Genomic DNA, 24,940 nt, shown 5'->3' on the forward strand with positions numbered 1-24,940 from the left:
GGAGAGGCTAGATTCATACTGTGAGAACCGGAGGAACATTATATACGAGCAACTCCAACCCCCCATTTAGGAAACTGAGGCCTAGAGAGATAAGGCTTTTCCCAATTCATACACACAGAGACATCAGGAAAAGCATAGTACACAGCACCTGCTTACATAGGCCTTATTTAATTAGGTACCCTTCTTGGTAAAGGCCAAATTTCTTTCTGTTTCCCAGATTGCAAAGAAATTAAAGTTAAACTGTAGGCAAGATTCTTGACACTTCTGAGAAAATCTATGCTAAGAATCTAAGTTGACTTTGAATAGCCAAAGAAATATTGAGAACGAAGAACAAAGTTCTACAAGACTATAGTAGTTAAAATAGCATGGCACTGGCATACAGACACATAGATCAATAGAATAGAATAGAGAGCCCAAAAGTAAACTTGAACCTACCTGGTCAATTAATCAATGACAAAGGGAGTAGGAATATACAATAAGGTTGTTAGTCTATTAGATAAATGCTGTTGGGAAAACTGAACAGATGCATACAAAAATAAATAAATAAAATGAAACTAGACCACTTTCTTATACTGTATACAAAAATAATCTCAAAATGGGTCAGAGACTTAAATGAAAGACCTGAAACCATAAAATTCTGAGGAGAAAACATAGGCATTAAACTCTTTGACATTGCTCTCAGCAGTAGTTTTGTTTGTTTGTTTGTTTGTTTGTTTATTTTTTTGATATGTCTCCTTGAGCAAGGAAAACAAAATAAATAAATAAATGGGACTACATCAAAATGAAGAGTTTTTGCACAGTGAAGAAAACCATCAATGAAACAAAAAGACAGCATAATGAATGGAAGAAGATATTCACCAATGATATATCTGATAAGGGATTAATATCCAAAAAATATAAGGAATTTATACAGCTTAATACCAAAAAGCAAACCATTCAGTTAAAAAATGGTAAGAGGACCTGATTAGACATTTCTCCAAAGAAGACATACAGATGGTCGACAGACAATGAAAAGATGCTAAACATCACTAAACATTAGAAAAATGCAAATTAAAACCACAAGACATCACCTCACACCTATCAGAATGACTGTCATTAATAAATAAACAAACAAAAATTGTTGAAGAGGATGTAGAGAAAAAGTACCCCTCATGCACTGTTGGTGGATTGTAAAGTGGTGCAGCCAGTATGGAAAACAATATGGAATTTCCTCAATAAATTAAAAATAAGATATACCATATGATCCAGCAATTACACTTCTGGATATTTAGCTGAAGAAATCCAAAACATTAATTCAAAATGATATATGCACCCATACGTTCATTGCAGCATTGTTTATAATAGCCAAGATATGGAAGCAACCTAAGTGTCCATGGATAGGTAACTAGATAAAGAAGAAGTGGTACATATATACAATGAAATATTACTCAGCCATATAAAAGAATGAAATCTTGTCATTTGCAACAACTTAAATGGACATAGAGAGTATTGTGCTAAGTGAAATAAGTCAAAGACAGAAACCATATGATTTCACTTATACATGGAATCTAAAAGACAAAATAAATGAACAAACAAAACTGAAACAAATTTATAGGTCCAGAGAACAAGTTGATGGTCGCCAGATGGGAGGGGGATTGCGGGCATGGATGAATATGATGAAAGGGATTAAGAAGTACAAATTTCCAGTTATAAAAATAGTCATGAGGATGTAAAGTACAGCATAGGGAATACAGTCAATAATATTGTAATAACTATGTGTGGGATCAGATGAGTACTAGGCTTATCAGGGTGATCACTTTGTAAATTATATAAATGTCTAATCACTATATTGTACATATTAAACTTGTACAATATTGTATGTTAAATGTAATTGAAAATTGAATTTTAAAAAATGTTTATCCTTCCCTGCTGTCTTCCTAGGCTTAAGATGTGGCCATTCTTATTATAAGTGTCCTTTTGTTGAATGTTCTAAGGCTTTCTGTGAGCACATATCCGCCTATGTGTCAGTTCATAATGGTTGCTCAATAAAACAAAAATTTTCCTAAGCTCATGTAATTCTTTTATCCCAAGATAGGGTCTTACATGGTTCTTGGAACAGAAGAGAGTTCAGCATATGTCTACAGAATGACATAATGACTAGATTCCAGTTTCACTGTCTATATATGTGTTCATTATATATCGACAACATTATTTCCAAAGAAGGAAAACAGGCAACATTTCTGTTAAGCCTTGGGAACCTGGAAACCAGAACCTGGAGCCATGTTTAACATTTTGCAAATCCATAACTCAGGGATGCTAAGTGGGGGAAGAGCACCTGCCTTTAGCATCTAGCCCCTGGGGTTGACAACACGTGGCAAGTTTGCCCATGTGGCCTTGCTGCGCTCCCCATTGGCCACTTTCCCATGTTGAGCTCTTCTGGGGCTGGTGGTACAAAAGACACTCAATCCCTGGGTCATTTTATGTTCTGTGATGAGAAAGAAACACTAACTCTCACTGGAAGACATATTTTCTTTATGGCCTGGTCCAATTCTTGCAATAATAGATACTTTAGTATACCTTTTATTTACATGGATAGGCATCTGAGGCCTCCAGGTCGAACCGATGTAATCAATTCTTTAGCCCTAGTTTTTTCAGGATTTCTTGATTTCTTAGTTTGATAGTCTTTCAACTATTCAATAAGGATGAATAAATACCCAAGAGTCTTAATTAGAGAAGAGTGAAGAAAATCGCTCATTATATGTAATGTGGTCTTACTGTCTAAGTTCTAATAACATAGGCCTAAAAGCCATAACAAAGTAATCTCTTCCCACTGCAGCCTGGTTGGGCTTGGTCTAGGAATCTTTGGTCCCCACCAGCCCTAATCCCGGGCGTCACAGAGAGGCCGTGTGTGGGCCTCCAGCAAGAGAGCTTGGAGGAGCTGTGGCTGCTCCCTCACCGGCATATTCACCTATGCCAGGAGGAGAGAGCCACCTGGGGCCACCTGTAGGCATGGGGAGGACAAATGGACAAAGCCTACCTGACTCCATCCTGCCTTCTTGGTTTTCCTGGGTTTCCTCGGAGGCACTGGAGCCCCTGGGGAAGGGCTGGTGGCTGAAGAGGTCATCGCACAGGAGGCTTCGGCACAGCTTGGTGAGGAAGCGAAGGACGTACCCGATGCTGTTCACCACAGGCAGGCTCCGCAGGTGCTGTTTCCCGTCAAAGGACGCGGAGACTGGAAAACCAGAGACAGCACCTCAGAGCAGGACACTGGAGAAAGCCACGAGTCCATCAGCCATGGGCAAGAGGCTTTTGTTTGTTTAGTTTTGTTTTGTTTTTAACTAGGCTTTATTTGACTTCACCTGTTTTTTCATAAATATCCTGTTTCAGTTCCAGGATCTCATCTAGGAGACCACGTTGAGTGTAGTTTTCATGTCTCCTTAGTCTCCTCTGGTTTGTGACTGTTTGTCATTCTTTCCTTGTTTTTCATGGCCTTGAGAGTTTTGAAGTGAACTGGTCAGGTATTTTGTAAAATGTCCCTCGACTTGGGTCTGATGATTTTCTCTCCATTTGACTGGGGTGATGACTTTTTGAGGAGGAAAACCATAGGGGTGAGGTGCCCTCCTCATTGTTTCAGATCAGGGCTACAGGATGTCCACATTACATCACTGGGGGGTTAACCTTCATCACCTAGCCAACATGATGTTTGTCACACTTCTTTACTGTACTCTCAATTCTCTTATTTCCTCAGAAATAAGTCACAAGGTCCTGCCCGCACTCAAGGGTAGTGGAGGAATTAAGCTCTACCTCCTGGAGAGGGGAGAGCCTGTATATCATTTGAAATGCTTTTATAAGGAAGAATTGTTGTTTTTCCTCTATTCATTCATCCATTCATTCATTCACTCAATCATTCAATCATTCATTGATATCAGTACAGACTCAATATGTTTATTTTGTACTATGTGTTTTCCAATACTACATTATTTATTTTGTTACTCAAATTCTTCCAGCTTTCATCTTTGAAAGCTTTCAGGTTGACTCCTGTGTCCCTATGACATGCCTCCATTTTTGTTGTTGTTGTTTGATTTTTTAGCATGTCTTTGGTTAATGACCCTTAAAAATGCTCCAGGTTCATCTTGCATTTTTTCTGCATCAGCCCTAATATCAACCATTTGGTTGATTTCTTGGTTCCTTTATAGAAGAGTGATGTTTAGAAACCAAGACTTGGGCACTGGATGTGCTCATTGCTACTGGGGTGTCAGCAGTTCTGAGGCCTTGCAGTGGAAAGAGCTAAGAAATGTATGTATGTATGTATGTATGTATGTATGTATGTATGTATGTGTGTATGTATGTATGTATGTATGTATTTATGTATACTATCCCATTATAATTATTTTTCTATCTAAGTATTTCTGTCATAGATGATTAGATAGATAGACAGATGATAGAGATAGATAGATAGATAGATAGATAGATAGATAGATAGATAGATAGAACTAGATATATATTAAAAAAAAAACTTGAGTTTGTACTGAGGTCTCTAATCCAGCATCACAGAGGTCAGGGTTATTCTAGCCTTCTGGGGAAAAGTCTTTATAAAAGAACAATAATCTCTCCATAGTGATGCTAGATCAGACTTGATTTCTATAGGGTTACCAGAATGTAGAAGAAACACCAGTTCTTCTAAATGACTAGAGTGTGTTCCTTCCTGTAATTCTCTTCACAGCTCTGTCTCACCCCAAGAAGCTTGCACCCCACCCTACTGTGAAGAACACACAGGAGATCCCAAACAGGATATTCTGCGCCCCCTTAGGCTTCCGCCACTCAATGTCAACACCTAGAGAGCAGCCCGGTTTTTTACATTATATTTCCCAAATGCTGGCAGACAGCAAGGGCTGGGGCAGAGGTGACCAGAGCTAGTTTTGTTTCCAGAACTAAAAAACAAACAAACTAACAAACAAATAAACCATCCATTTTAATTAGAAATTGAAAGAATCCATTTCTTTTGTGTAGCTCTTTAGAGTTTGATAAGAATTTTCATATTCATCTTGTTTGGACCTCCTGACTGTCCCATGCGGACAGTGGACAAAACCTGATGCTACAAATAAGGAAACTACAGAGAGGTCCTGGAATGTTTTTTCTAGTTCATGTGGCCTCTAAGTGGACTTGCCTGTCATTTTCATACTCCAGGTGACTGAGATAGATAAGCCAGTCAAAGAGCCCCCAAGATGCTCACCAAGGGTATTGACCCAGCCATTCAAATGCTCTAGAAATTCCCTCTTAGCCCGAGTACTGTTGCTTGCCTCTGGTACTTTAAAAGACTAGGTGTGTTGGAAACTGAAGCCAAGCGTCAGGGCTCTCTCAAAGTCAGTGTGCACGCATTCCTGGAGGTGCCTGGGAAATTACATAAGTGGGAAAATTTCCACTTATTTTAATAATCATTAATTATAATGGGATAATATATATACATACATATTCCTTCCACCTCCTGGAAGAAGAGGTGGAATTTGTGAGATCATGAAGTCCACCCCTGTGAGAAAAGGTGGCTAAGGCAAAGCACCCCAGCAAGTATGCTGGGAATAGGTTGCGGGGTACTGTGATACCACTCCCCTCAGCCCTTGGGGTGGGCCAGGGCCAAGCCATAGCAGTTTGGTTCCTTTAGCCCACTGTGCCAGCACCAGTGTCACCATCGTATTCCATGTATTCTGCCATGGGAATATTTAGAAAGCGGTGATCCAAGGACCAGGTTCTATGTGGAGAGTGGGAGAGTCTGGCTATTTCTCCCTGAGTCCTTCCCTAAACCATCTGAGTGCTGTCGCTTACTCTCCTTGCTGAGCTTCCAATCACCATCAGTGTCGTGCAAGACCACCTTGCCACTTCACAACCTCAAAGCGGTGACATGAGGAGTCTTCTTAATGCTACTGCATTCTCACAGACACTAAGGCCAAGTGCTCAGCTCTGGCCTTCCCGGGAATCCTTCAGCCAAGGGAAACTTGGCACATCTCTGCCCGTACTTGCATTGGTGTCAGGCTCCTTCCCAGCGCCAAGGCCCCTGAGGCCACAGCAAGGCTGAGTAGGCAAGGAGGGAAAACAGGGTCAGCTCTTCCACCTTTGAGGGGAGGGACCATAAAGAAACAGTTAGGTGGGACTCGCTCAAGAGGCCTTAGCTTTCTTTCGACACTGGGTCTGTGTCTTGAGCCCTGCGATTTAGCAGGGAAAAGGACAAGGCCTTTGATCTCAGACTGTGGCCCAGGATGGAGAACCTGGCTCTCGGACAGAAACCAGGAGAAGAACGGCCCAAGCGACTCTTGGAAGGCCTGACTACAGGATTCTTCTCCCGGCCTCTTCTGGTGCAGCCCTTCTTCCTTATATCTCTGTTCACATCTGCTAAAGTCTCTTAAAAGTTATTCTGGGTCAGACACCTGCACCCAGACCTTGCCAAGTTCTATTTTAATCAATTACCAGCGAGTCAGACCCAGCTTCCTGCTTGGAGGAAACTCCAGAAGGCAGGCTGAATCAATTGGAGCTGGGGAAGCTGTGTTGGACATACTTTCCAGGCCCAAGCCCTGAGGATCTGAGGTTAAATAAAATGCCCCTGCTTTTGTTCTTCAGGAAGCTGCCACATTAAAGGTCTCTCTTCCCTGACCCTTTCTTAGACAGCCCGCAGGGTCACCCTCATGGCCCCAGTGCTGGCAAATTTTCTCCCTTTTTCTTGGTGATATGCAGGTCATGTCCATAATGCTGGGCCAGAGAAAACACCAGTCTTTGGACTCAAGACATCTTACAAAGGCCTGATCCTCTAAGGCTTAAGAGCAGATGGTGACATTTGCCCATTGTGGAGAGCCTCTAGTAAGACAGAAAGAGCCTCTGTAGTCAAACATGTGAAGTGGGCGAAGCTCCTGATTCCGCCGCTCACTTATGGTGACAACTCCCACTCCCTCCAGAAGCTGTTGGGTCATGGCTGAAACTGGAGGAGGGCAATGACAGTGACAGAAGGGATTGCCCTTGAAGGCTCTTGTTTAAAAAAAAAAATGCCCTCTGAGATGGGGTTGAGCTCATGAGCTTTCCCCACTGCCCTGCATGGTGATTAGTGCTATGAAAAGGGAATGGAGCAGAGTAAGGGAGAATAGAGAGTAACAAAGGCTGATATTTTAGAAAAGGTGGTCAGGAAAGGGCTCTTTGAAAATAAGGCATTTGAGTAGAAAGCTGAAAGAAATCCAGGGGCAAGTCACATGGACAGCCAGGAAAGAGCATTCTAGAAAGAGAATAGCAGGTGCAAAGACCCTAGGGTGAGAGCATGGCCGGAGGACAGAGGAAGAACAGCAAGGAGGCTACCATGGCAGAGGAGGAACTCGAGAGAAGTGACCAGGAGATCAAAGAGGGATCCAGGGACGGGTCATATAGGGCCCGTAGGCCCTTATAGGATGTGGGCATTTTCTTGGAGTGTATGGGAACCACTGAGGATTTAGAGCATTGGAGGAGCATGATTTGACTTATATTTTTAAAAGAACCAGAGTGGTTGCTGCAGGTGGTGGAAAGTGGCTGGATTCTGGTTATATTTTGAAGTTAGAGCAATATGGTTTATGGATGGGTTGAAAGTGAGGGTAGAAAGAAAGGGAAGTGTCAAGGTGAGGTTCCAGATGTCCAGCTTTCTTGTCCAGGTCTGAAAGTATCTTCTCCTTGAGCCCTGAAAGGCCTTCAGCACACAGGCTCGTGAAGAGCCCTCAAGCCCAGTAGAGGGAGGACAGACCCTGACCTCAGCTGTCCCCCAAGCCTGAGAATGGCTGCTTTCCTCTTCAGAGAATCCTATGGCCTTGCTCATACAACCTGCTCCAGCGCCTTACCCGACACCATCTCGCCACCATAGCCCTGCTTGACCAGAGAGAAGACCAACTTCTGCTGGTGGGCACAGTCGATGCACGCTTGCACAGCCTGCTGCAGCACCGCCGATGGCCTCTCTGGCCCGAAGTGCTCGGGGAGCTGCTGAACCTTCCTCCTTTCCAGGTAGGGCCCTGCATTGGCTTGCTTGTTGATGTAGAGGCAAACTGTGGAAACAGAGACCCACAAAGCCCTCAACATCTGTGCACATCGGGCCAGGGGGCTGCTCCCAAGTCCTCGGGGATGCCTCAGCCATGTCCCATTGACCTTGGCCTTGAAAAACCTGGAAATGGCAAAAGTGAGACTGGTTCTTCTCACTTAATAAGTAAAAGAGGCAAAGGAGCCAATCACCCCAACTGCCAGGGCTTGCTCTCAAGTGAGCCTCCTGTTTTGGGACAGATGGACAGGTGGGTCCCCTTTGGGGTACTCAAATCTGAATATTGGACAGTTATGGAGACCTATGTGGACTGCATTAATAGAGCATTTCCATGCTGGGCATGTACACATACGAAATCTTCCCTCTTCCTCCAAGGGAACTGTCAAGCTCCACATAATGTTTACCACATTTTTTTATTAACCTTTGATGAATAAAAAAATTCAAGATAATGTTGATTACTTCAAAAACTGTGTTTCAGCCTCTAAACTCAGCCATTGCTTTAGGTGAGCCCAAACAATGGTTTTCACACTTTTATAGTAATATCTAACATTAATAAAACAATTTTGAGCACATCTCCCAAAATGCATTTATTTATAAATAGGTTATACACATTCTTATCTGTATTAATGTATTGTGTACATGTAACCAAGAAATAGAATTTTTTAAAGAATGAGATGGAAACAAGTATTAATCGTAGGTGCCATATCCTACACATTAATGACTCTGCTCTAATGTTTCCCGCCCCCACCCCAGAGCACAAGCATTGTGCCTAGGAGGCCAGTAATGCAAAGGAGTGTTGAAGAGGGATTTTCAGAGGACACTTATAGGATTTGGAAGGATTAAACAGTAATGACAAAGGTAAAGAAAATTAATTTTTATTGACCACCTATTATATTCCAGTCCCTTAAAATATTTTATCTTATTTAATCCTTAGAATAAGCCTGGGAATAGGTATTATTCCTTCTTTACTAATGAAGAAACTGAGGCTTCAAGTGGTTAGATGGATACTCATAAAGTCTGTAATTATCGATGCAACAAGGATTTGGATTCAAGTCTTTCTGATATCGAAGCCTGTGCTCTTTTCATTCTATGAGGCCGTCTTCTCCTCTACTCACCTCAGATAATTAAGGAAATATAATTAATAAGAGACCTTCATGTCAGACACTGTGCTAGGCCTTACAGAGAAAATGGTGAGCCAAACTAACGAAGTCCCTGGCTTCACAGAGCTTAGCGCCCAGTTTGGGAGGCAGACCTACTCAGAGAGTCACAGGAACTGATGCGGGACTGTGGCTGTGAGAAGCACTGCGAGGTGCTCAGAGACCCAATCCCGGGGACCCTGGTAGGAAGCCCATAAAGTAGACAGGTATGCCTGAGCTGAAATACAACCAGAGGGAATATTGTTCTAGATGGAGAGAAGAGACTATGCTAAGGTCCTGTGGCAGGCCCTGGGGACTGAGGAGAACAATGGGCTAGATCACAGGGGAACAAAGCCTGTAGGACTTGTTGGCCATTTTAACAAGTTTGGTCCTTACCTAAGAGCAGTGGGAGGAGAATTAAGGGATTTAAGTGGGATGGGAGTGGGGAGTGGGGTTGTGATGAAGGGGGACTGTATTTGTGTGCGTGTGTGTGTGTGTGTGTGCGTGTGTGTGTGTGAGAGAGAGAGAGAGAGAGAGAGAGAGAGAGAGAGAGAGAGAGAGAGAGAGGGACCATCTGATTGTTGCTACTCTTACAAAGGAACTGTTGGTTTGTGGGTGCCCCATGAGACACTGGGTTGTCCACCACCCTGAATGGATTAGAGGGTGCCAGGTAGGACTAGGGAGATTAGGAACTTTAGGAGATCTGGAAGTACAAACACAGGGATGGAAACTCTTCAAGGTAAGCAGCTTCACTATTGATGCAAAGTAAACCGGGCTCTACAAAGAAAAACTGGGCCACCAACCACTCTTTCTAGTCCCACCCCAAGGCAAGCAGCTGAACCCAAGATGCGCTGAAAACCAAGTTTCAAATAATCCAAGCTATGAGACACTTAAACTCATGTGCTCAAAGAATCTGATCATCCTAGCTACTGTCCAGCTAAAACAATAACTAAACCCCTCATTTGAGGTACTTGGTAGCAGCTTTCTAGTAGTACACAAAGTGACCGTTAGATGATGGGCAGCACATCACAGTCTTGGAGTTCATTTGCCTGACCTACCTGTGAGAGTCTGCGGGGCTGCCAAGCTGGGTATGGTGGCTGCATCCTGAGGGATGGAGCTGAGGTCAGGCTCCGGGGTACTCCGAGGAGGTGAGAGGGCTAAAGGAGTCATAAGAACCCGAGACTTGAGCTGCAAGAGAGAGCCCATTTGGTCAATGAAAATCTGGAAATTATCTCCACACTCTCTCAGAATCTTTTCTAGATGGCAGTTAGCCATTGTTACTCTGTCATGCATCTACACCTTTCTACCATGCAGCTTTGGTGCTGAACTTCAAATTCAGTCCACGTTCAAGATTCATGTTTGGGATCACATTCAGAGGTCAGCTCTACCCTTACAGTAGAGCCACCCAGAAAACGACTGTGTCAGTCAATGGGTATGGGAGCACATAGAGATCTGACTAGATCTGGAGCGCAGGATGCAGGATGGGAGACAGTTCTTAACCTGTGCTTCCTAGAATCTTGAGGACAAGGCTTCTCCCAACAGCCACCCAGAGACTGAAACTGAAACTCTCCTTGCTCTCTGCTGAGTGTTCTGCTCACAAAGATCACTGATCGTGTTGGAAAGAAGTAAAGGCTATTTCTCTAAGGGGCTGACATACTGCTCAATGTTTATTTCCTGCAGTAGAGACTATCGAAGGTACCCTGAGTGTGGACTTGAGTGCATGCTCCACTGGTGAGAAGCAGCCACTTTCAAAGTCTCGCTTGAAACCATGAATGAGGAGCTGAAATGTACTGTTATGGACTAAGGAGGAGATGAATGGTTTATGATGTCAACACCAACAAGTCATCCTCCTAAACTGAGGTTGGACAGACAAGTTTTACTCTTAACTCTCCATCCCAAAATAATAAATAAGTCAGTCACTTCACATTTTCACTACTGACCTGGGCCTGGACCCCACTCCAGACCAATTAAGTCAACCTCTGGGAATGGGACACAGGCTTATGGAGTTTTTAAAGATACTCAGATGATTCCAATACAATTAAGATTGAGGACTACTGCTCAATACGAGTGCTTTTCAACTTTAAGGCACAATCAATCACCTGGGAGGTCTCATTAAAATGCAGATTCTGATTCAAGAGACCTGGGGTGGGGCCTGAGATTCTGCATTTCTAACATGCTCCCAGGTAGTACCGATGCTGCTGCTCCATGGGCCACACTTTGAGTAGCAAGGGTGTACATTCTATCGTTCATACAGATGTAGTACCCATCCATATCTGAACTTGTTTCCGTATTTTTAGGATAAAATAATACTAATAGTCATCAAGAAATAGTATTACTACTGCTAGTTATGCAACAATTCCACATTCATTCATTTATTCATTCAACAAATATATATTGAGCACCTATTGTAAGCCACACACTCTTCTAGCTGCTTGGGATAGAACAGGGAGCAAAGCAGACAAAAATCTTTACTCTCATGTAACTGACATTCTTTGTCAGAGGGGAGACAGACAATAAACAAAATAAATAAATGATATAGCGTGTTAGAGGACATGCTATAGAAATAATAAAGTCAGCAGGGTTTCGCAGGACACTGTAAGCTCTCTGACTTTTACTCTGAGCTTTTCTGAGCAGAGGAACTACAGGATCTGAACAGACATATTAATAATCTTTTTAACTGTTGCATTGAGAAGAGACGAAAGAGGCAAAGGGGGAAGAACCACTAATCTAGAGTAGATGAGAGACGATGGTAGGTCAGATCAGGGTAATAGGAGTAAAAGTGATGAGAAGTGGTCAGGTGCTGGATAGATTTAGAAGGTGGAACCAGCAGGACTTACTGACCCACTGGGTGTGGTGTGCGTGAGAGAGAGAAGGAAGTCAAAGATGGCTCCAAGAGTTTGGGCCAGGAAGTCTGCAGGTGGACTAAGATCTCTTTTTGGGGGGGGAGCAGAGTGAGGAGAATGAGAGTATAGGGGACTAGGGGAGACTAGAGGTTAGTTTTGTATATCTCAAGTTCAAGATGTCCAAGTCTAAGCAGAGATGTTAAGTAGACAATTTCACATACTGGAGTATGGAATTCTAGTGGAAAATCTAAATGGAGATTTAATTTGGGAATCATAAATGTAAGGTTGATATTTAAGGCCATGATAATAAATGAGATCATCAGAGAATTGAAATTGAATGTAGATGGAGAAGAGAAGGATCTAAGCATTGAGCCCTATAAGGCTTCAACATAAGAAGGTGGAGAGTTGAGGAGGAACCAGAAAAAGAAACCAGGAAAGACATCTAGTTGGGCAGAAAGACAACTGGGAGAGTGTGGCATTATGGGAGCCAAATGGAGAGTGTTTCATGAAGGAGAGAGTGAGTGACTACGTCATATTCTCTGATCAGACAAGGAAGACCAGAAGTGGCCATTACATGTAGCAACTTTCTATTAAGAGAGGTTGTAGTGAAGTGGGTGGAATAAGTAACTGATTGGAATAAACTCAAGAAATTGTGAGAAGAGAGGCATTGGAATTAGGAAGTAAAGTCAATTCTTTCAAGGACTATTGTGCCGGGGCATGCAGAATTAGCTATAACGAGAGGGCAAAGTAGGATTAAAAGATTTTTGCCCCACAATGAGATATCATCTCATACCAATTAGGATGGTTACCATCAAAAATAAAAACAAAAAATAACAAGTGTTGGTGAGGATGTGGGGAAATTGGAACACTTGTGCACGATGAGTGGGAATGTAAAGTGGTGCGGTATAACAGTTCTTCAAAAATTTAAAAATTTTACTTCTGGATATATAGCTAAAAGAATTGGAAGCAGGATCTCCAAGAGATATTTGTATATTCATGTTAACAGCAACATTATTCACAATAGTCATTGTGGAAAAACTACAAAAGTTCATTGACAGATAAATGGGTAAACAAACTGTGGTATGTACATACAAGGAAATAGTACTGAGCCTTAAAAAGGAAGAAAATTCTTACACTTGCTACAACATGGATGAAATTTGAAGACATTATGCTAAGTGAAATAAACCAGTCACAAAAAAAGATAAATACCATATAATTTCACTTATATGAGACAAAGAATAGTCAAATTCATTGAAACAGAAAATAGAATGGAGGTTCCCAGAGGCTGGAGGGAGGAGGGAATGAAGAGTTGTTTAATCGGTATGGAGAACTTTTGCAAAATGAAAAAGTTCTGGAGATTGGATGCACAACAATGTGAATATACTTAACACTGCTGAACTGTAGATTTAGAAATGGTCATGATGGTAAATTTTATGCCACGTGTTTTTTTTTACCACAATTAAACAAATTTAAAGATTTTTTGTTTTCGGATGGGAGAAATATGTTTAAATGCTGGTAGAAATAATCCAGTAGAGAGGGAAAAATTGATGATACAGGGGAGAGCGTGGAGAACTGCTGGCATCAGGACTCTGAGCAGGTGAGAGGGGCTGAGATTTAGTCACAGGTTGTGGGGAGCAAGCTTTGACTTTAGAGAGGAACATGACCTTTCATCTATTGCCATGGGAAGGAAGACAGAACAGAATTGTCTGGATCTGGGGCTTGTGGATGTGGAGGTAGGTGGGAGCTTACAGAAGTTCTCTTCTGATGGCTTCTTCTTTCTCGGTGATGCTGGAAGCTGAGTGTGAGGACAGAGGAGGGCGTGTTAATGAGCTAGGAGGGTAAGAGAGGACGGAGAGAGTGGCTGCTGAGCAGCGTTGAGGGTACAACAGGATGTGTGGAGATGAATTTAAATTCCTTGCAGTGAATTTGGAATGAAATCAGCCAGAAGTGAGTATATAGGCTCCAGAGGGCTCTATGGGTGCGTGATCTGAGGCTCCTGTGAAAAGCTGCAATTAACAGCAGAGATTTCATCTTATTCTGAGTTTAGAATTTGAAAAATTAAAGGGCCTATCAGGTAATAATACACTTCTAAGTATTTTAAAAATAATTTAAAAGAAACCTCAGTGATAGAAGGCGCGGATCAGAAACCTGCTGTGACTCAATTACCATGGCTGTGGTGTGGTTTCTCATCCGCCACGTGCGATGAGGGCTGTGGCCACCCTGCCTGTTCTCCCAGGTCGTGATCCAAGGATCCCCGTGACAGTCTTTCTAAGACTGATACCCCACTCTTCACTGCTTGTGATGGAGAGGGTGGTGTGACAGTCCCCAGGAATGATGAGCAGTGGACTCTGGGAGAGCCTTAGCTGAATTCTGCTTTACAGGCTTAAAGTCCACCAACTGCCAACATGTAGATAACGATGTTGGTGAGGAAAAAACAGGATTAGCAAGCAAGTTGTCATCTGCCCCACACCCGTCCCCCCACCCGCCGCCCTGTGGTCTTTAAGTAAATCATACCAAGATCTTGTGATCCTTCCCTAGAAAGATGATAGTGATGATGATAGTAGTTAAGACTTAGATAGCCAGACACCGTTTACTGTTCATGGAAACATCATAACAACCCTAGCATCTAATGCTTGCTCACTATTTTAACATTTATTAGAGAGAGATGTCCATTGAACTCACCTCCATGAAGTAATATAATTATAATTGGCTGTTACCTCTGCCCATCATTTCTGCCCAGGTGAAACAATTTTAAAAAATTGAAGTAAGTCAGCTGGTTGCCAGAAAATGAAGCATCTGTATTCATTCAACTTCTAAAAGAATGGCTGGGACTTTTGAACAAAGGAAAAATCTCATGCATATGTGGGTGGTATATGACTTTTAAAAAATAACCTTTTGGTAAGAGAATAAATCATCAGTAGGGATATCCTTTGACTTAGCATTTTGAAATTTCTATCTCATTGCTTAATATAACTAATCAAAAATAACGTAGCTCAGAAAAGAGAGTCACCCATGATTTGGGGAGGGTCCTAAAACAGATATGAACCTGCTGCCAAGACCTTCCTTGGTTCTGACACGGGGAATGATGTCTGTCAGCACCTCTCCCAGTGTGTGGAAAGAGGAGCTCCTTGTATGTCCCAACCTATCCAAGGCAAGACATGCATCTTTGTCATTGCTCGGTTTTTAAAAACAAAAACTATTTATTGGTTTTGATTTGTTTTTAAATGAACAAAAATAAAACAGAATTGTTCTTCTCTGGATTTCTAATACTATTCTTCAATAAAAGGAACCAAGCTTCTTTGGCAAAATGGCTGATTCTAGGACTAGCTCAGGGAGTTTACAAGATAAGACTGGAGCTTCATGTTGATTCAGAAAGTAAGAAAATATTAATTTCAAATATAACAATAATAATGATAAACATATATTGAGTTCTCGCTTTGCTTTAGCTCTATGCTAAATGTTTACATTTAATTCTTGCCACCTCCCCGTGAGGAGGTATTATTATCCTTACCTTATAGTTGGGGAAAGGCAGGCTCCAAAAGCCAAAGTAACGAGACCTAGGACAGGATTTAGTGAGTGCCAAGCTAGACTTTAACCCAGATCCAAAAGTTAGTGTGCTACTGTATGTGTTCACGCTCTCCCCAGACTTACTTTTAAATTTTGTTCTGTTGATTTACCCTCTACTAAATTGCAGTCAGCCTCTATACATCTTCACATTCTCTCAACCACAATCTCCATCCTCCAATTACCAATCTTTTGTTGTCAACCTCTCAAACACTGTTTAGTTAGTACTTCTGTTTCTGCCATAATTGCATATTTCTAGAAAAATGTTTGAATTTGGCATCAACTGACCCCTTCTCTTTTAGTTTCTCCTTGTCACACCTCTCAGTTTATAAATAGATACCTTCTCAACTCTTTCCAGTGATTCTCTAGTAAATGTCTTAGAGAAGGCCTTCTCCTGAAAGACAACTGGAGCAAGAAACTCTCCAGGACCTTATTTTGGATCTGTAAACAGAAAAGCAAGCTGAACCAATCCCAGATTCCCCAGCCCCTTTTGGTGGACACTCCACTTGCAAAGGCTGACTTTTTACTCCTCTGCTTCTTCCCACAGGTAGACACGACAGAGTGAAATATAGAACACCAAACACAAAGTCTTAAAATTAGCTTAAAAATACAAAATGTTCCAGAGAACACTCAAATAGCTAGATGGGTAGCTGAGTTCTTTACAACAATGGACACCAGAAGACAGATGGAATAATATCTTCAAAGTTATTCCAAAGAAGGAAATAACCGACAACATAGATAGAATTCTATACCCAGCAAAAATATTTTTTCCAAAAATGAAGGTAAAGAAACTTCCAGACCACAAAAGCTAAGGGAACTTGAAGACCTATATTAAAGGGGATTTTAAAAGATATACATCAGGGAAATGGAAAGAGATTCCAGGTGGGAGGTCTGATATGGAAGAAGAAGAAGGAGGAGGAAGGGGGGTGGAGAACAAGAAGAAGAGGAAGAAGAAGAAGAAGGAGGAGGAGGAGGAGGAGGAGGAGGAGGAGGAGGAGGAGGAGGAGGAAGATTTTATATAAAATGATAAACAAGCAGGTAAATCTAAATGAAAATGACTGCATAAAACAAAAATAAATATGTCTTCAGGGATTAAATAAGCAAAACAATTAAAATGTGTGACAACAACAATAAACAAGGAGATAAATGTAGTTAAAGTGTCCCAAGGTCCTTGTGTTATCAAGGAAGAAGTAAGGGTGAGGTTAACTTTAGAAAAAACTCTAGTAAGTAAACATGCTACAATTTCGAGAGCGATCAGCAATACAATAGGAAACACTGTGCTTAATTTTCAATGAGTAGACAAAAATTAAATTGAAAAATTCAAAAGAAGGCAGGAAAGACAGGTAAAATGAACATAGAATGAGGGGAACAAGATGAATACACAATATAAGATGTGGATTTAAACCCAAACTTACCAGTAACATCTATAAACACAGATGGACTAAATGCCTAGTGAAAAGGCAAAGACTACTGTATGGATGCTGTGGATTCAAAGGTGTCCCACCAAAAGATGTTGAAGTCCTAACCCCAGTATCTGTCAGTGTGGTCTCAATTGGAAATTAGCTTAACAGATAATCAAGTTAAGCTGAGGTCATTAGCGTGGGCCCTAATCCACTATCACTGATCTCTTTATAAAAAGGGAAATTTGGACATGAAGACAGACACTTAGAGAGGGAAGACAACGTGAAGACACAGGAGAATGCCATCTAAAAGCCAAGGAACACCTGAGGCCGCCAGAAGCTAGGAGAGAGAGGCCTGAGACAATTCTCTTTCACAAGCCTCCGAAGGAACTAACCAAACCAACTTCTTGATCTCGGATTTCCAGCTGCCAGGACTGTGAAGCAATAAATTTCTATCACTGAAGCCACCCAGTTTGTTCTTTGTTGTTACGGTAGCCCTAGGAAACTAATATATCAATTAAAAAAAAAATTCTTGTTCTCCCTCATTCCCTTCCCCTCCCCACACCTGTTTGATAAGGACAGCTTTGTCCATGTCCCTGCCCACAGGTTTCCTGGGGGGCACATTCTTCCTTTAGGCTCATAGTTTTTGTTCATACAGAACTCTCTCAGGGTTCTGAGGAGATGCACAGTCAGGGAAAATAGAATACCTCACCATGTTCGACCTCAGATGTTAGTCTAACAACCTGCTTGTTGGACATGCAAATCATCTCCAATAATAAGAAGTTTGTAGCCAATGACCTAATTCCATTCCTGGGAATCAGTCTGTTTCTGGGTTTACTCTTGCCTTTTTCTCTCTACATTTGTGGAAGGAAATATAGAGAGAAAAGGGAAGGAAAGGCACGTATCCTTTGACCTTGAGGCCTGCCTCAGCAACATGCCCCTCAGTCAAATCTGAGAGCCTAGTTGAAAGATCTTTGCACTAAAACTTTCCTGGGAAAATAAATTACCCTAGTGCAATATACCGCCTGCCTCATAATGAAGACAGAAGGGGATGTATGGATGTGGGAGGGGAATGGTCTGGCTCCCTTGTGCCTTTCAGAAGTACAAATGGGTTGTTGGGTTCAGATTCTCCTCTGGACCCAGAGAGGTGCTGAAATTGGTAAAGGCAACCAGGGGCGAAAGTGGGGTGGGGCAGAGGAGAGGTCGCTGCCGCTCCACCTGGGGTGGGGCCGGAAGAATGGTTTAATTTCCTCCCGATAGAGGGAAGCCAAGAAGGAAAACAACGAAGCCAATACTCCATGAGTATCCAGAGGAAGAAGGAAGAAAAACAAAACCAAAAACGCCAGCACTGGATAAAGTGAAATTCAGAAAACCAGATCTATTTGTGAGAATTATTTAATGGAATGCTGTCTGCTATGTCCTGTGACCTCAATAACCTTTGATAGAGACCACACGTTTCAAGAAATGCTTGGCGTGATTGGGTTGCTTACGGGAACTGGTGAGAGGGCTAAGTCTATGCATCAGTGGACATGGAGTCAAAACAGTCTGCCCTGCAGATGAGACAAAGGACCTGGTTACAGACACCCTCTGTACAGCAGAACTCAGAACAGAGGGATCTGGAGTTAGCTTATATGGGCCCACATAAACGATTGTTAGATTTTCAGGAATACTATATGTAAGGTGATTGTGAAACACGAGCATGATTAAAAACTAAAATATATATACTTATGGAGTATTAATTAAAGTATATTCAAAACAAAGATAATAGATACTCAAAACTCATCACTTCCTAATTATGTTACTTTCGAATCCGTATGGAATATGGGCATGCAGCTGCAAGGGTGGGCCGCAGCACATCTTTCCCCAGCTCTGTTCAGCGATGTCACACTGGTGCCTTGAAATTGGCCATGCTGGGCATATTTAGACCTTGAAAACTGGCAAATGCTACAAATTAGGGCTGTATTTATTATTTTGTTAACTTACGGACTTAAAAAAATGTTAAAAAATACTGGCTGAACTTAAACATGTGTCTTGCTTGTAGCTGTTACACTGTAAACAGCACCAAAAAAACAGAATATTTTTGGTGTCCAAAACTATTATCCAAGTCAGCAAAGAAGTCACTCGTTCACATTTTTGACAGAAGAGCGAAGTTCTAACATACATCTTCACTTTTACATTTGTTTTATTCCTTAATGTAAGTGAAAATATCAACTAACGTTCATATCAGAGCCACACTTAGAATGCTGGAAACATTTTATGAGCATACCCCTGGCCCTGACCCACTGCTGACGCTCAACCCTGACCCACTTTTGACCCTCAGCTCTGACCCCTGCTCCAGCCCTGGGGTAGGGGAGGAGGGCAACAGGAGACCAAAGGAGAGACAGTCCCTGCCCTCAGCGTTGGACTATTTGGCCGTGGGGAATGGTCCCTGCCTTGTGCCTGTGTAATCATTTTCCCCACAGACCACAGGTGGCACTCCGTACCTACCATCAATAAGAGAGGGACCTTGGAAATAGGCACAGGAAGAGTTATTAGATACCCATTCTTCCCTTGCCTATAATTAGGCTGCATTTAGTGTTCATAAATATGACTCTAAGGCAATATAAGATCTGGATAATCAAAGAAGCATTGAAACCATTTCAACAGTTCTAAGAAAATACATTTTAGAAAGAAACATTAAGCAAGTGTTGAAACAAACAAACAGAAAAAGCCCTTTTTACTTAAGCTCGGACATATTCTTAATTGAGATTTTTGTCAAAGTGACTTCCTTGTTACACAGTTCCAGGAGCACATCCTTTTGGGTGGGGCAGGGCAGGGAAGATGACAAAAAGAAACAGGGAAGAAAACAAAATATTGTGTTTACACATGTTCATTAGAAAATTACTTTCTCTATAAAATAAATTTTCCAGTTAACAGAGGACTGTTCATTAAGTACTTAGCAGGTTGCTGGCTATTCCAAAACATCCATGCTCACTTCTTCCTTTAATAATGGAATCCCTGAACTTTAGGTTATCACCTGGTCACCCAGCACTGTTTTCCTGTCTCCCCTAAATGACTAAGTTCTGGCCAGTGAGATGCAAGAATGTGTGTCTAACTTTGATGGTTCAGCCCTTAAAGGTGCCATTACCTCTGTCTCCATTTTGCTGGCTGGTCTCGTTGAATCATGGAAACTGGAGGATTCATTTTAGAGCATGAGGTAGAGACTTGGTGTTAAGATAGCGGAGCAATAATATATAAGAATCCTGGGTCCCCAAGACAATGGAGTCATCAGCCCCACATGGCCTTTCCAGACTTTAACATGAGAGAGAAATTAGTTTTTATCATCTTTAAGCCACTGTTATTTGGCTTTTGTTACAGCAGCTGACTTTGTATCATGAATGACTTAATTGCCACTATTTTAGAACATTTTAACCATTTGTTTTTTTTAATATTTCAGGGCTGATAATCTTTCTAGAACATGTTATGCTTTTCTTAACTTATTAAACATAGCAAACAGAACATAATTTATTCTTTTCTGAGTTGAGAAGCATAATTCCTATTCTGAACAATAATACAAAGAGATTGCAAAGTGTAGAGGGCTGCTGGACTGACAGTAAGTGGCCTCAGGCTGAGAGGCTTGGTTGATTCATGCCTAGTTCCTAAAGTCTTTCTGACGCCCCTCACTATCCAACTATCAAGAATCAAATAAGAAAATACACATCAAATGCTTTGGCCGAGAGCCTTAAACATAGAAGTGCTCAATAAATGTCAAGTATGACTATTATTGCTATTATTATTATGTATCGAAGACAAGGAGCTATTTTTAAAACCCAGGACTTTTTTTTCTGCTTAAATCAGAATTCCAATCATAAAGACACAGAAACTGGAAATCCTGCTATGTGGTGACCTTGAATTTTCTGCCTCTACAGGATGGAAGTTACAATTTCTCCTTGGTGCTGACTCTCTCTCTTTATCTCTTTAAAAAAAGATCGCGATGGTGTTTTTAGTCATGGAATCTACCTGTTGACCTTGCAGAGTCTTTGAATGAAGGACCTAAACCTATAGTGGATGCTTGAAACTGAGATGTAAATATTGTTTGATTATGAAGAAGGCTCTTTTCATGGCAGTCAGAGCACAGCACTTCAGAGAAAATACAATGTTAAGAGGTGTTTGCTTCCTTTGACTAGGGCGAGAAGGGACAGTAAGGCCATAAAATGTTTTCACAGCAGTGAGCATGTCCCAGCAATGATGCTGCCGGCCGAGACCAAGAAAGAGATGACCAGATGGGCCCTAGGAGGAGGCATGACCTATGAACTCTGGAGCACTGACATCTAGCTGCTGGTTGAACTCTTCCTTTCCTGCTTGTAATTCACTTATGTTATTCTCAAGACTCAGAGAAGGGGTTAAATGTCGCAGCCTGTGTTAGCTGTGCTTGGATCTTAAGGGAGAGGCTTGTGCTTTACGTAGACTGGAGAGAGTGCCCACATGTGCAGGGGCAGTGATTAACAGAGCAGCTCGGTATGGCACCAGGCAAGAAGTGACAAGCTCAAACAGCGTAGACCTGTGATACAGTCAGTACAACCAGATGTTCTAAGAACCTCCTGAGGACGAGCCTGACAAAGGCGCAAAAACTTATCATTTTATTATGATAATATTGTTAGTGTAAATATACCACGACGTTATTATTGATATGACAAAATTATATTGTTATTTATTATTTTATAATATTGATAACATTGTATAGTTTATTGTTCTATATTATTACTATATTATCATAGAATTATAATGATAATTGTTATTATCCTCTTGGTGTCCAGCTGTGTGTGAAGGCTTCTCCCCTCAAATATCTTCCCCTTTAAATCTAAAGTTGTTAATAAATGGCTATAATTGAGCTTGCAAGAAATGCGTCTATAGTAAAGGTAAAGAGACTCAGGGAGCACTTGAAAGCATTTTCTTAGTAATAAAATACAAGATCTTTAATGGTAGACCAACTAATATCTTATTCTGCTTGCTCAGGATTCTTTTTGACAGCTTCCGGCTCCTCAACTGTGTCCAGATCGTTAAAATCGCCAAATTAGTGGCTATTTGGTAAATGGAATGAAACGGTACAGTTTCTTTTCTGGCTTCTCTACAATTAAAACCTTTTTGTTAATGGCAAATGGGGCTTCAATGTCTAAGAAATTGTCAAAATAAAACTAGAAAGACTTAATAGGCTGTCAACTTTATCTTGCCAATTCCTGACAATATATACAACACTAAAATAAAATAAAACAAAATAAAATAAAATAATAAACTTTAACACCAAAATAGTAGAAAGCAGATATTTCAGAATGAAGAATAATCCTTTAAGTGGAATTGCTTCAGCTTTATGAGACTTTCAAATGGTTCTTATTTTTCTCATGTCATCATGAGAACTTCATGCAGACTGACGCCTGGTTGGTAGCTATTCTTTTGAACACTAAGTCCATGGCTTAGTTGTCTGGGAGCTGCTCACCTGAAATAATTCCCACACATCTCCCCAAATATATGGAAGGCAGACACAAGGAAGATCTATGGCCAGCTGTCCCCAGAAAAGAAACCCTGGGAGGCATGGCTTCAAGATCTGCTTGCTTCTTGCAGGGTCTGTATGGTCGGCTAACCCTCCCAAAAGCTTTCTTCCTGCCCTGAGGTGTCTCTGAGTGTTAGGAGCAGTGAAAACCGCCCTTTTAAGGAGACAGGAAAATTGCAAAGTCGGGTTCATTCCATGAAGTGAATTTCCATTTTTCCTGGCCCCAGAAATGCTGTGTCTGTCAGTAATTTTTATTCTTGGGTCACAGCTCCCAGGGGAGTAGGAGAAAGGCCAAACAGAAGAAGAAAAGTTTTCAGTGTGTTTCTTCAGATCCTGGATTTGTTCCCTGGCTCTATAAACAGAAAGGTTGCCTGGCTCCAGCCTTCCAGATTCAATTCCCAGACTCCGGCAACTATGCAGGTAGCTGAGTAGGGAGACCTGCCCTGTGCCAGCTTCAGAGACACAATCCTGAAGCCAATGTGCCCATGATAAAAAGGAGGCTCTCTTTGCTAGAAAAATAACCAGTGACAGAAAACTTTACCTCAGGAGATAGCTGAGTAAAAGCTTCATTTACTAAAACCAATGACCACCCCCACCCCACCCCCATCTACAGTTTTTATTTCACAGCAGTTGGAAGAACTGCAGAGAACCAAAGGGATAAAGGCTGAATCGTTACCAGTTTTCCCAAAGCTTTGTCTTTCTGCTGACCTGAAATAATTTCCATACATTTTCCTGAATATACAGGAGCTAATTGCCAATTTGCATTTTGGTTTGAGTTATTCAGATCTCGAGATGGAAACATAAGCTTTTTATTTCAAGGAAAGTAAATGAAGGAAAACTTCAAGAGCTCATTTTCTAATGCCTGAAAGCGTTGCAGAGAACAAGCTCAGTCTTTCCTCTCCAGTAGCATCTTGAGAAACATCTTAGAGGAGAAGCTAATCCTCGGGTCTGGGTTGCTTTAGTGATTGCAGTTGTATCAGGGAAGTTATTCTCCAGCCCTCACCCTCTCCAAATCATTGATTCTTAAAAGGGTCATGGGATTTTAATTTTGCCTGATATGCCTCCTAGTAGCCAAACTTGACATCAGCAAATTTTATAGGCAGGAAGCTATGAATTAACACCCTGTGTTTTTACCATGAGTTCCCTTTGTTGACGCTCTATTAGGGAAAATTCTTCAATGTCCTTTGACACAAGTCTGCTTGCATTATTAATTTAAATGGCTCAGGGATATCATCTGCTTCTACTAAAATAAGTGACAAGTGAGTTCTGGAAAGTGGTTTCAAGAGCCACCCTAACAGGCACAGTTAGGGGAAAGCTCAGTGCCTGAAACATTAATTTAGGTGTGAGGCTGAACAATGTGTGTGTGGCTCTGACCCGAAAATCTGCTCGCCTTACAACTTTCCCCATCTGGTGTAATTTGCTTTCTCCACTTGTAAAAATGCACACGACAGCGACAGCACGCATTGTGTGCCACGTTGTAACAATGAGGCCTCGTCCACCACATGCTCCATTGACAGAAGCTTATTGATCCTGTCTCTACCCAGCTCCCAACCTTTCATCACACTGTGCAGTGGAGTTCTGCCCAAGCACCCATACCCCAGCCCAATACCACTTTGGAGAAAGATGATGAAGCCGTACCTTGTACCCGGGTTTCCGCCCTCTTTTCTTTGGGATCTTCACTGCTGGTAAAGAACCAGCTGAAGCAGAATAAAGGTTATGAACTGCCATCTTCACAGGTGTTGAGTGAAGTGGGGGTCGGCCTCGCTTTCTCCCAGGGATCCTCTGAGACTGCATTTCTGCTGGTGCCAGTCTTACAGAAGGAAGTGACAAGCGCTCACAGGCAGAAGAGGTGCTAAGAATTAGTCCAGACACAAAGCAAAACAAAAACAGAAGTGTTTGTTTGGTTTGCAAGGCAAACATAGATCTGGTTTGGTTATTTTGGCCAGCCTACTCTTTATTGGAGGGGAAGACCAAATACAAGAGAGCCAGGCACTACTAGGAGCTTTTATAGTGCCATTGGGTCCCTCGTATAACTCCAAGGATAGCAAATTTTTCACGGGACTATAGTGAAGTGGGGAAGATACTGGCTAGGTGTAGAAGACGATAGATTCTCAGCTCCAGATACAATCGACAGTGTCACCAGCAGCAAGACACAAGACTCTGTGTCTCATGTTCCCCAGTTAGTTCAACTTTGAACTCATATAATAATAATATTAAATAAATGCAGCCATTATCTCATATTCATTCCTACCCCTTTGGTTGGGTTATAAATTGTTATGACCTTTTTTTCCCATGAAAGAAATTTAAGAGTACAAATCAATTATATTAAAGTTAATTATGTCCCCCATTAAATTGTGGACAGAGATTTACATACAGAAATGTTCTTTTTAACATGATTTAGAATTGCAAAAATAAAATGTATATAGCTCAAATAACAAGCAATAGAATAGTTGATTTAT

At 41.6% G+C, this 24,940-nt stretch overlaps 1 protein-coding gene across 10 annotated transcripts in view; it reads right to left on the reverse strand.

The window, feature by feature from the left end:
* The window catches only part of SCML4 (Scm polycomb group protein like 4), a 91,165-nt gene that overhangs the window by 24,057 nt on the left and 42,168 nt on the right, over nucleotides 1-24,940 (reverse strand). For 6 of the 10 annotated variants that reach the window (XR_004950827.1, XR_004950829.1, XM_016160200.2 and 3 more), the window contains 4 exons: nucleotides 24,120-24,333; nucleotides 10,206-10,335; nucleotides 7,821-8,021; nucleotides 3,017-3,211 (listed from right to left, as the gene is read on the reverse strand). Coding sequence is in view for 8 of the 10 variants with exons in the window: in XM_016160200.2 (XP_016015686.2) it covers nucleotides 3,017-3,211; nucleotides 7,821-8,021; nucleotides 10,206-10,335; nucleotides 24,120-24,275 (682 nt within the window). In the remaining 2 variants the exon portion in view is untranslated. Of the gene's footprint in view, nucleotides 1-3,016; nucleotides 3,212-3,338; nucleotides 3,354-7,820; nucleotides 8,022-10,205; nucleotides 10,336-14,156; nucleotides 14,424-24,119; nucleotides 24,334-24,940 lie in introns of those variants that run through there. The other 4 variants (XM_016160202.2, XM_016160204.2, XM_036220609.1 and 1 more) reach the window with 4 other exon arrangements.

Source organism: Rousettus aegyptiacus, unplaced genomic scaffold (genome assembly GCF_014176215.1).
Source record: "Rousettus aegyptiacus isolate mRouAeg1 unplaced genomic scaffold, mRouAeg1.p scaffold_m13_p_1, whole genome shotgun sequence".
NCBI lineage: Eukaryota > Metazoa > Chordata > Mammalia > Chiroptera > Pteropodidae > Rousettus > Rousettus aegyptiacus.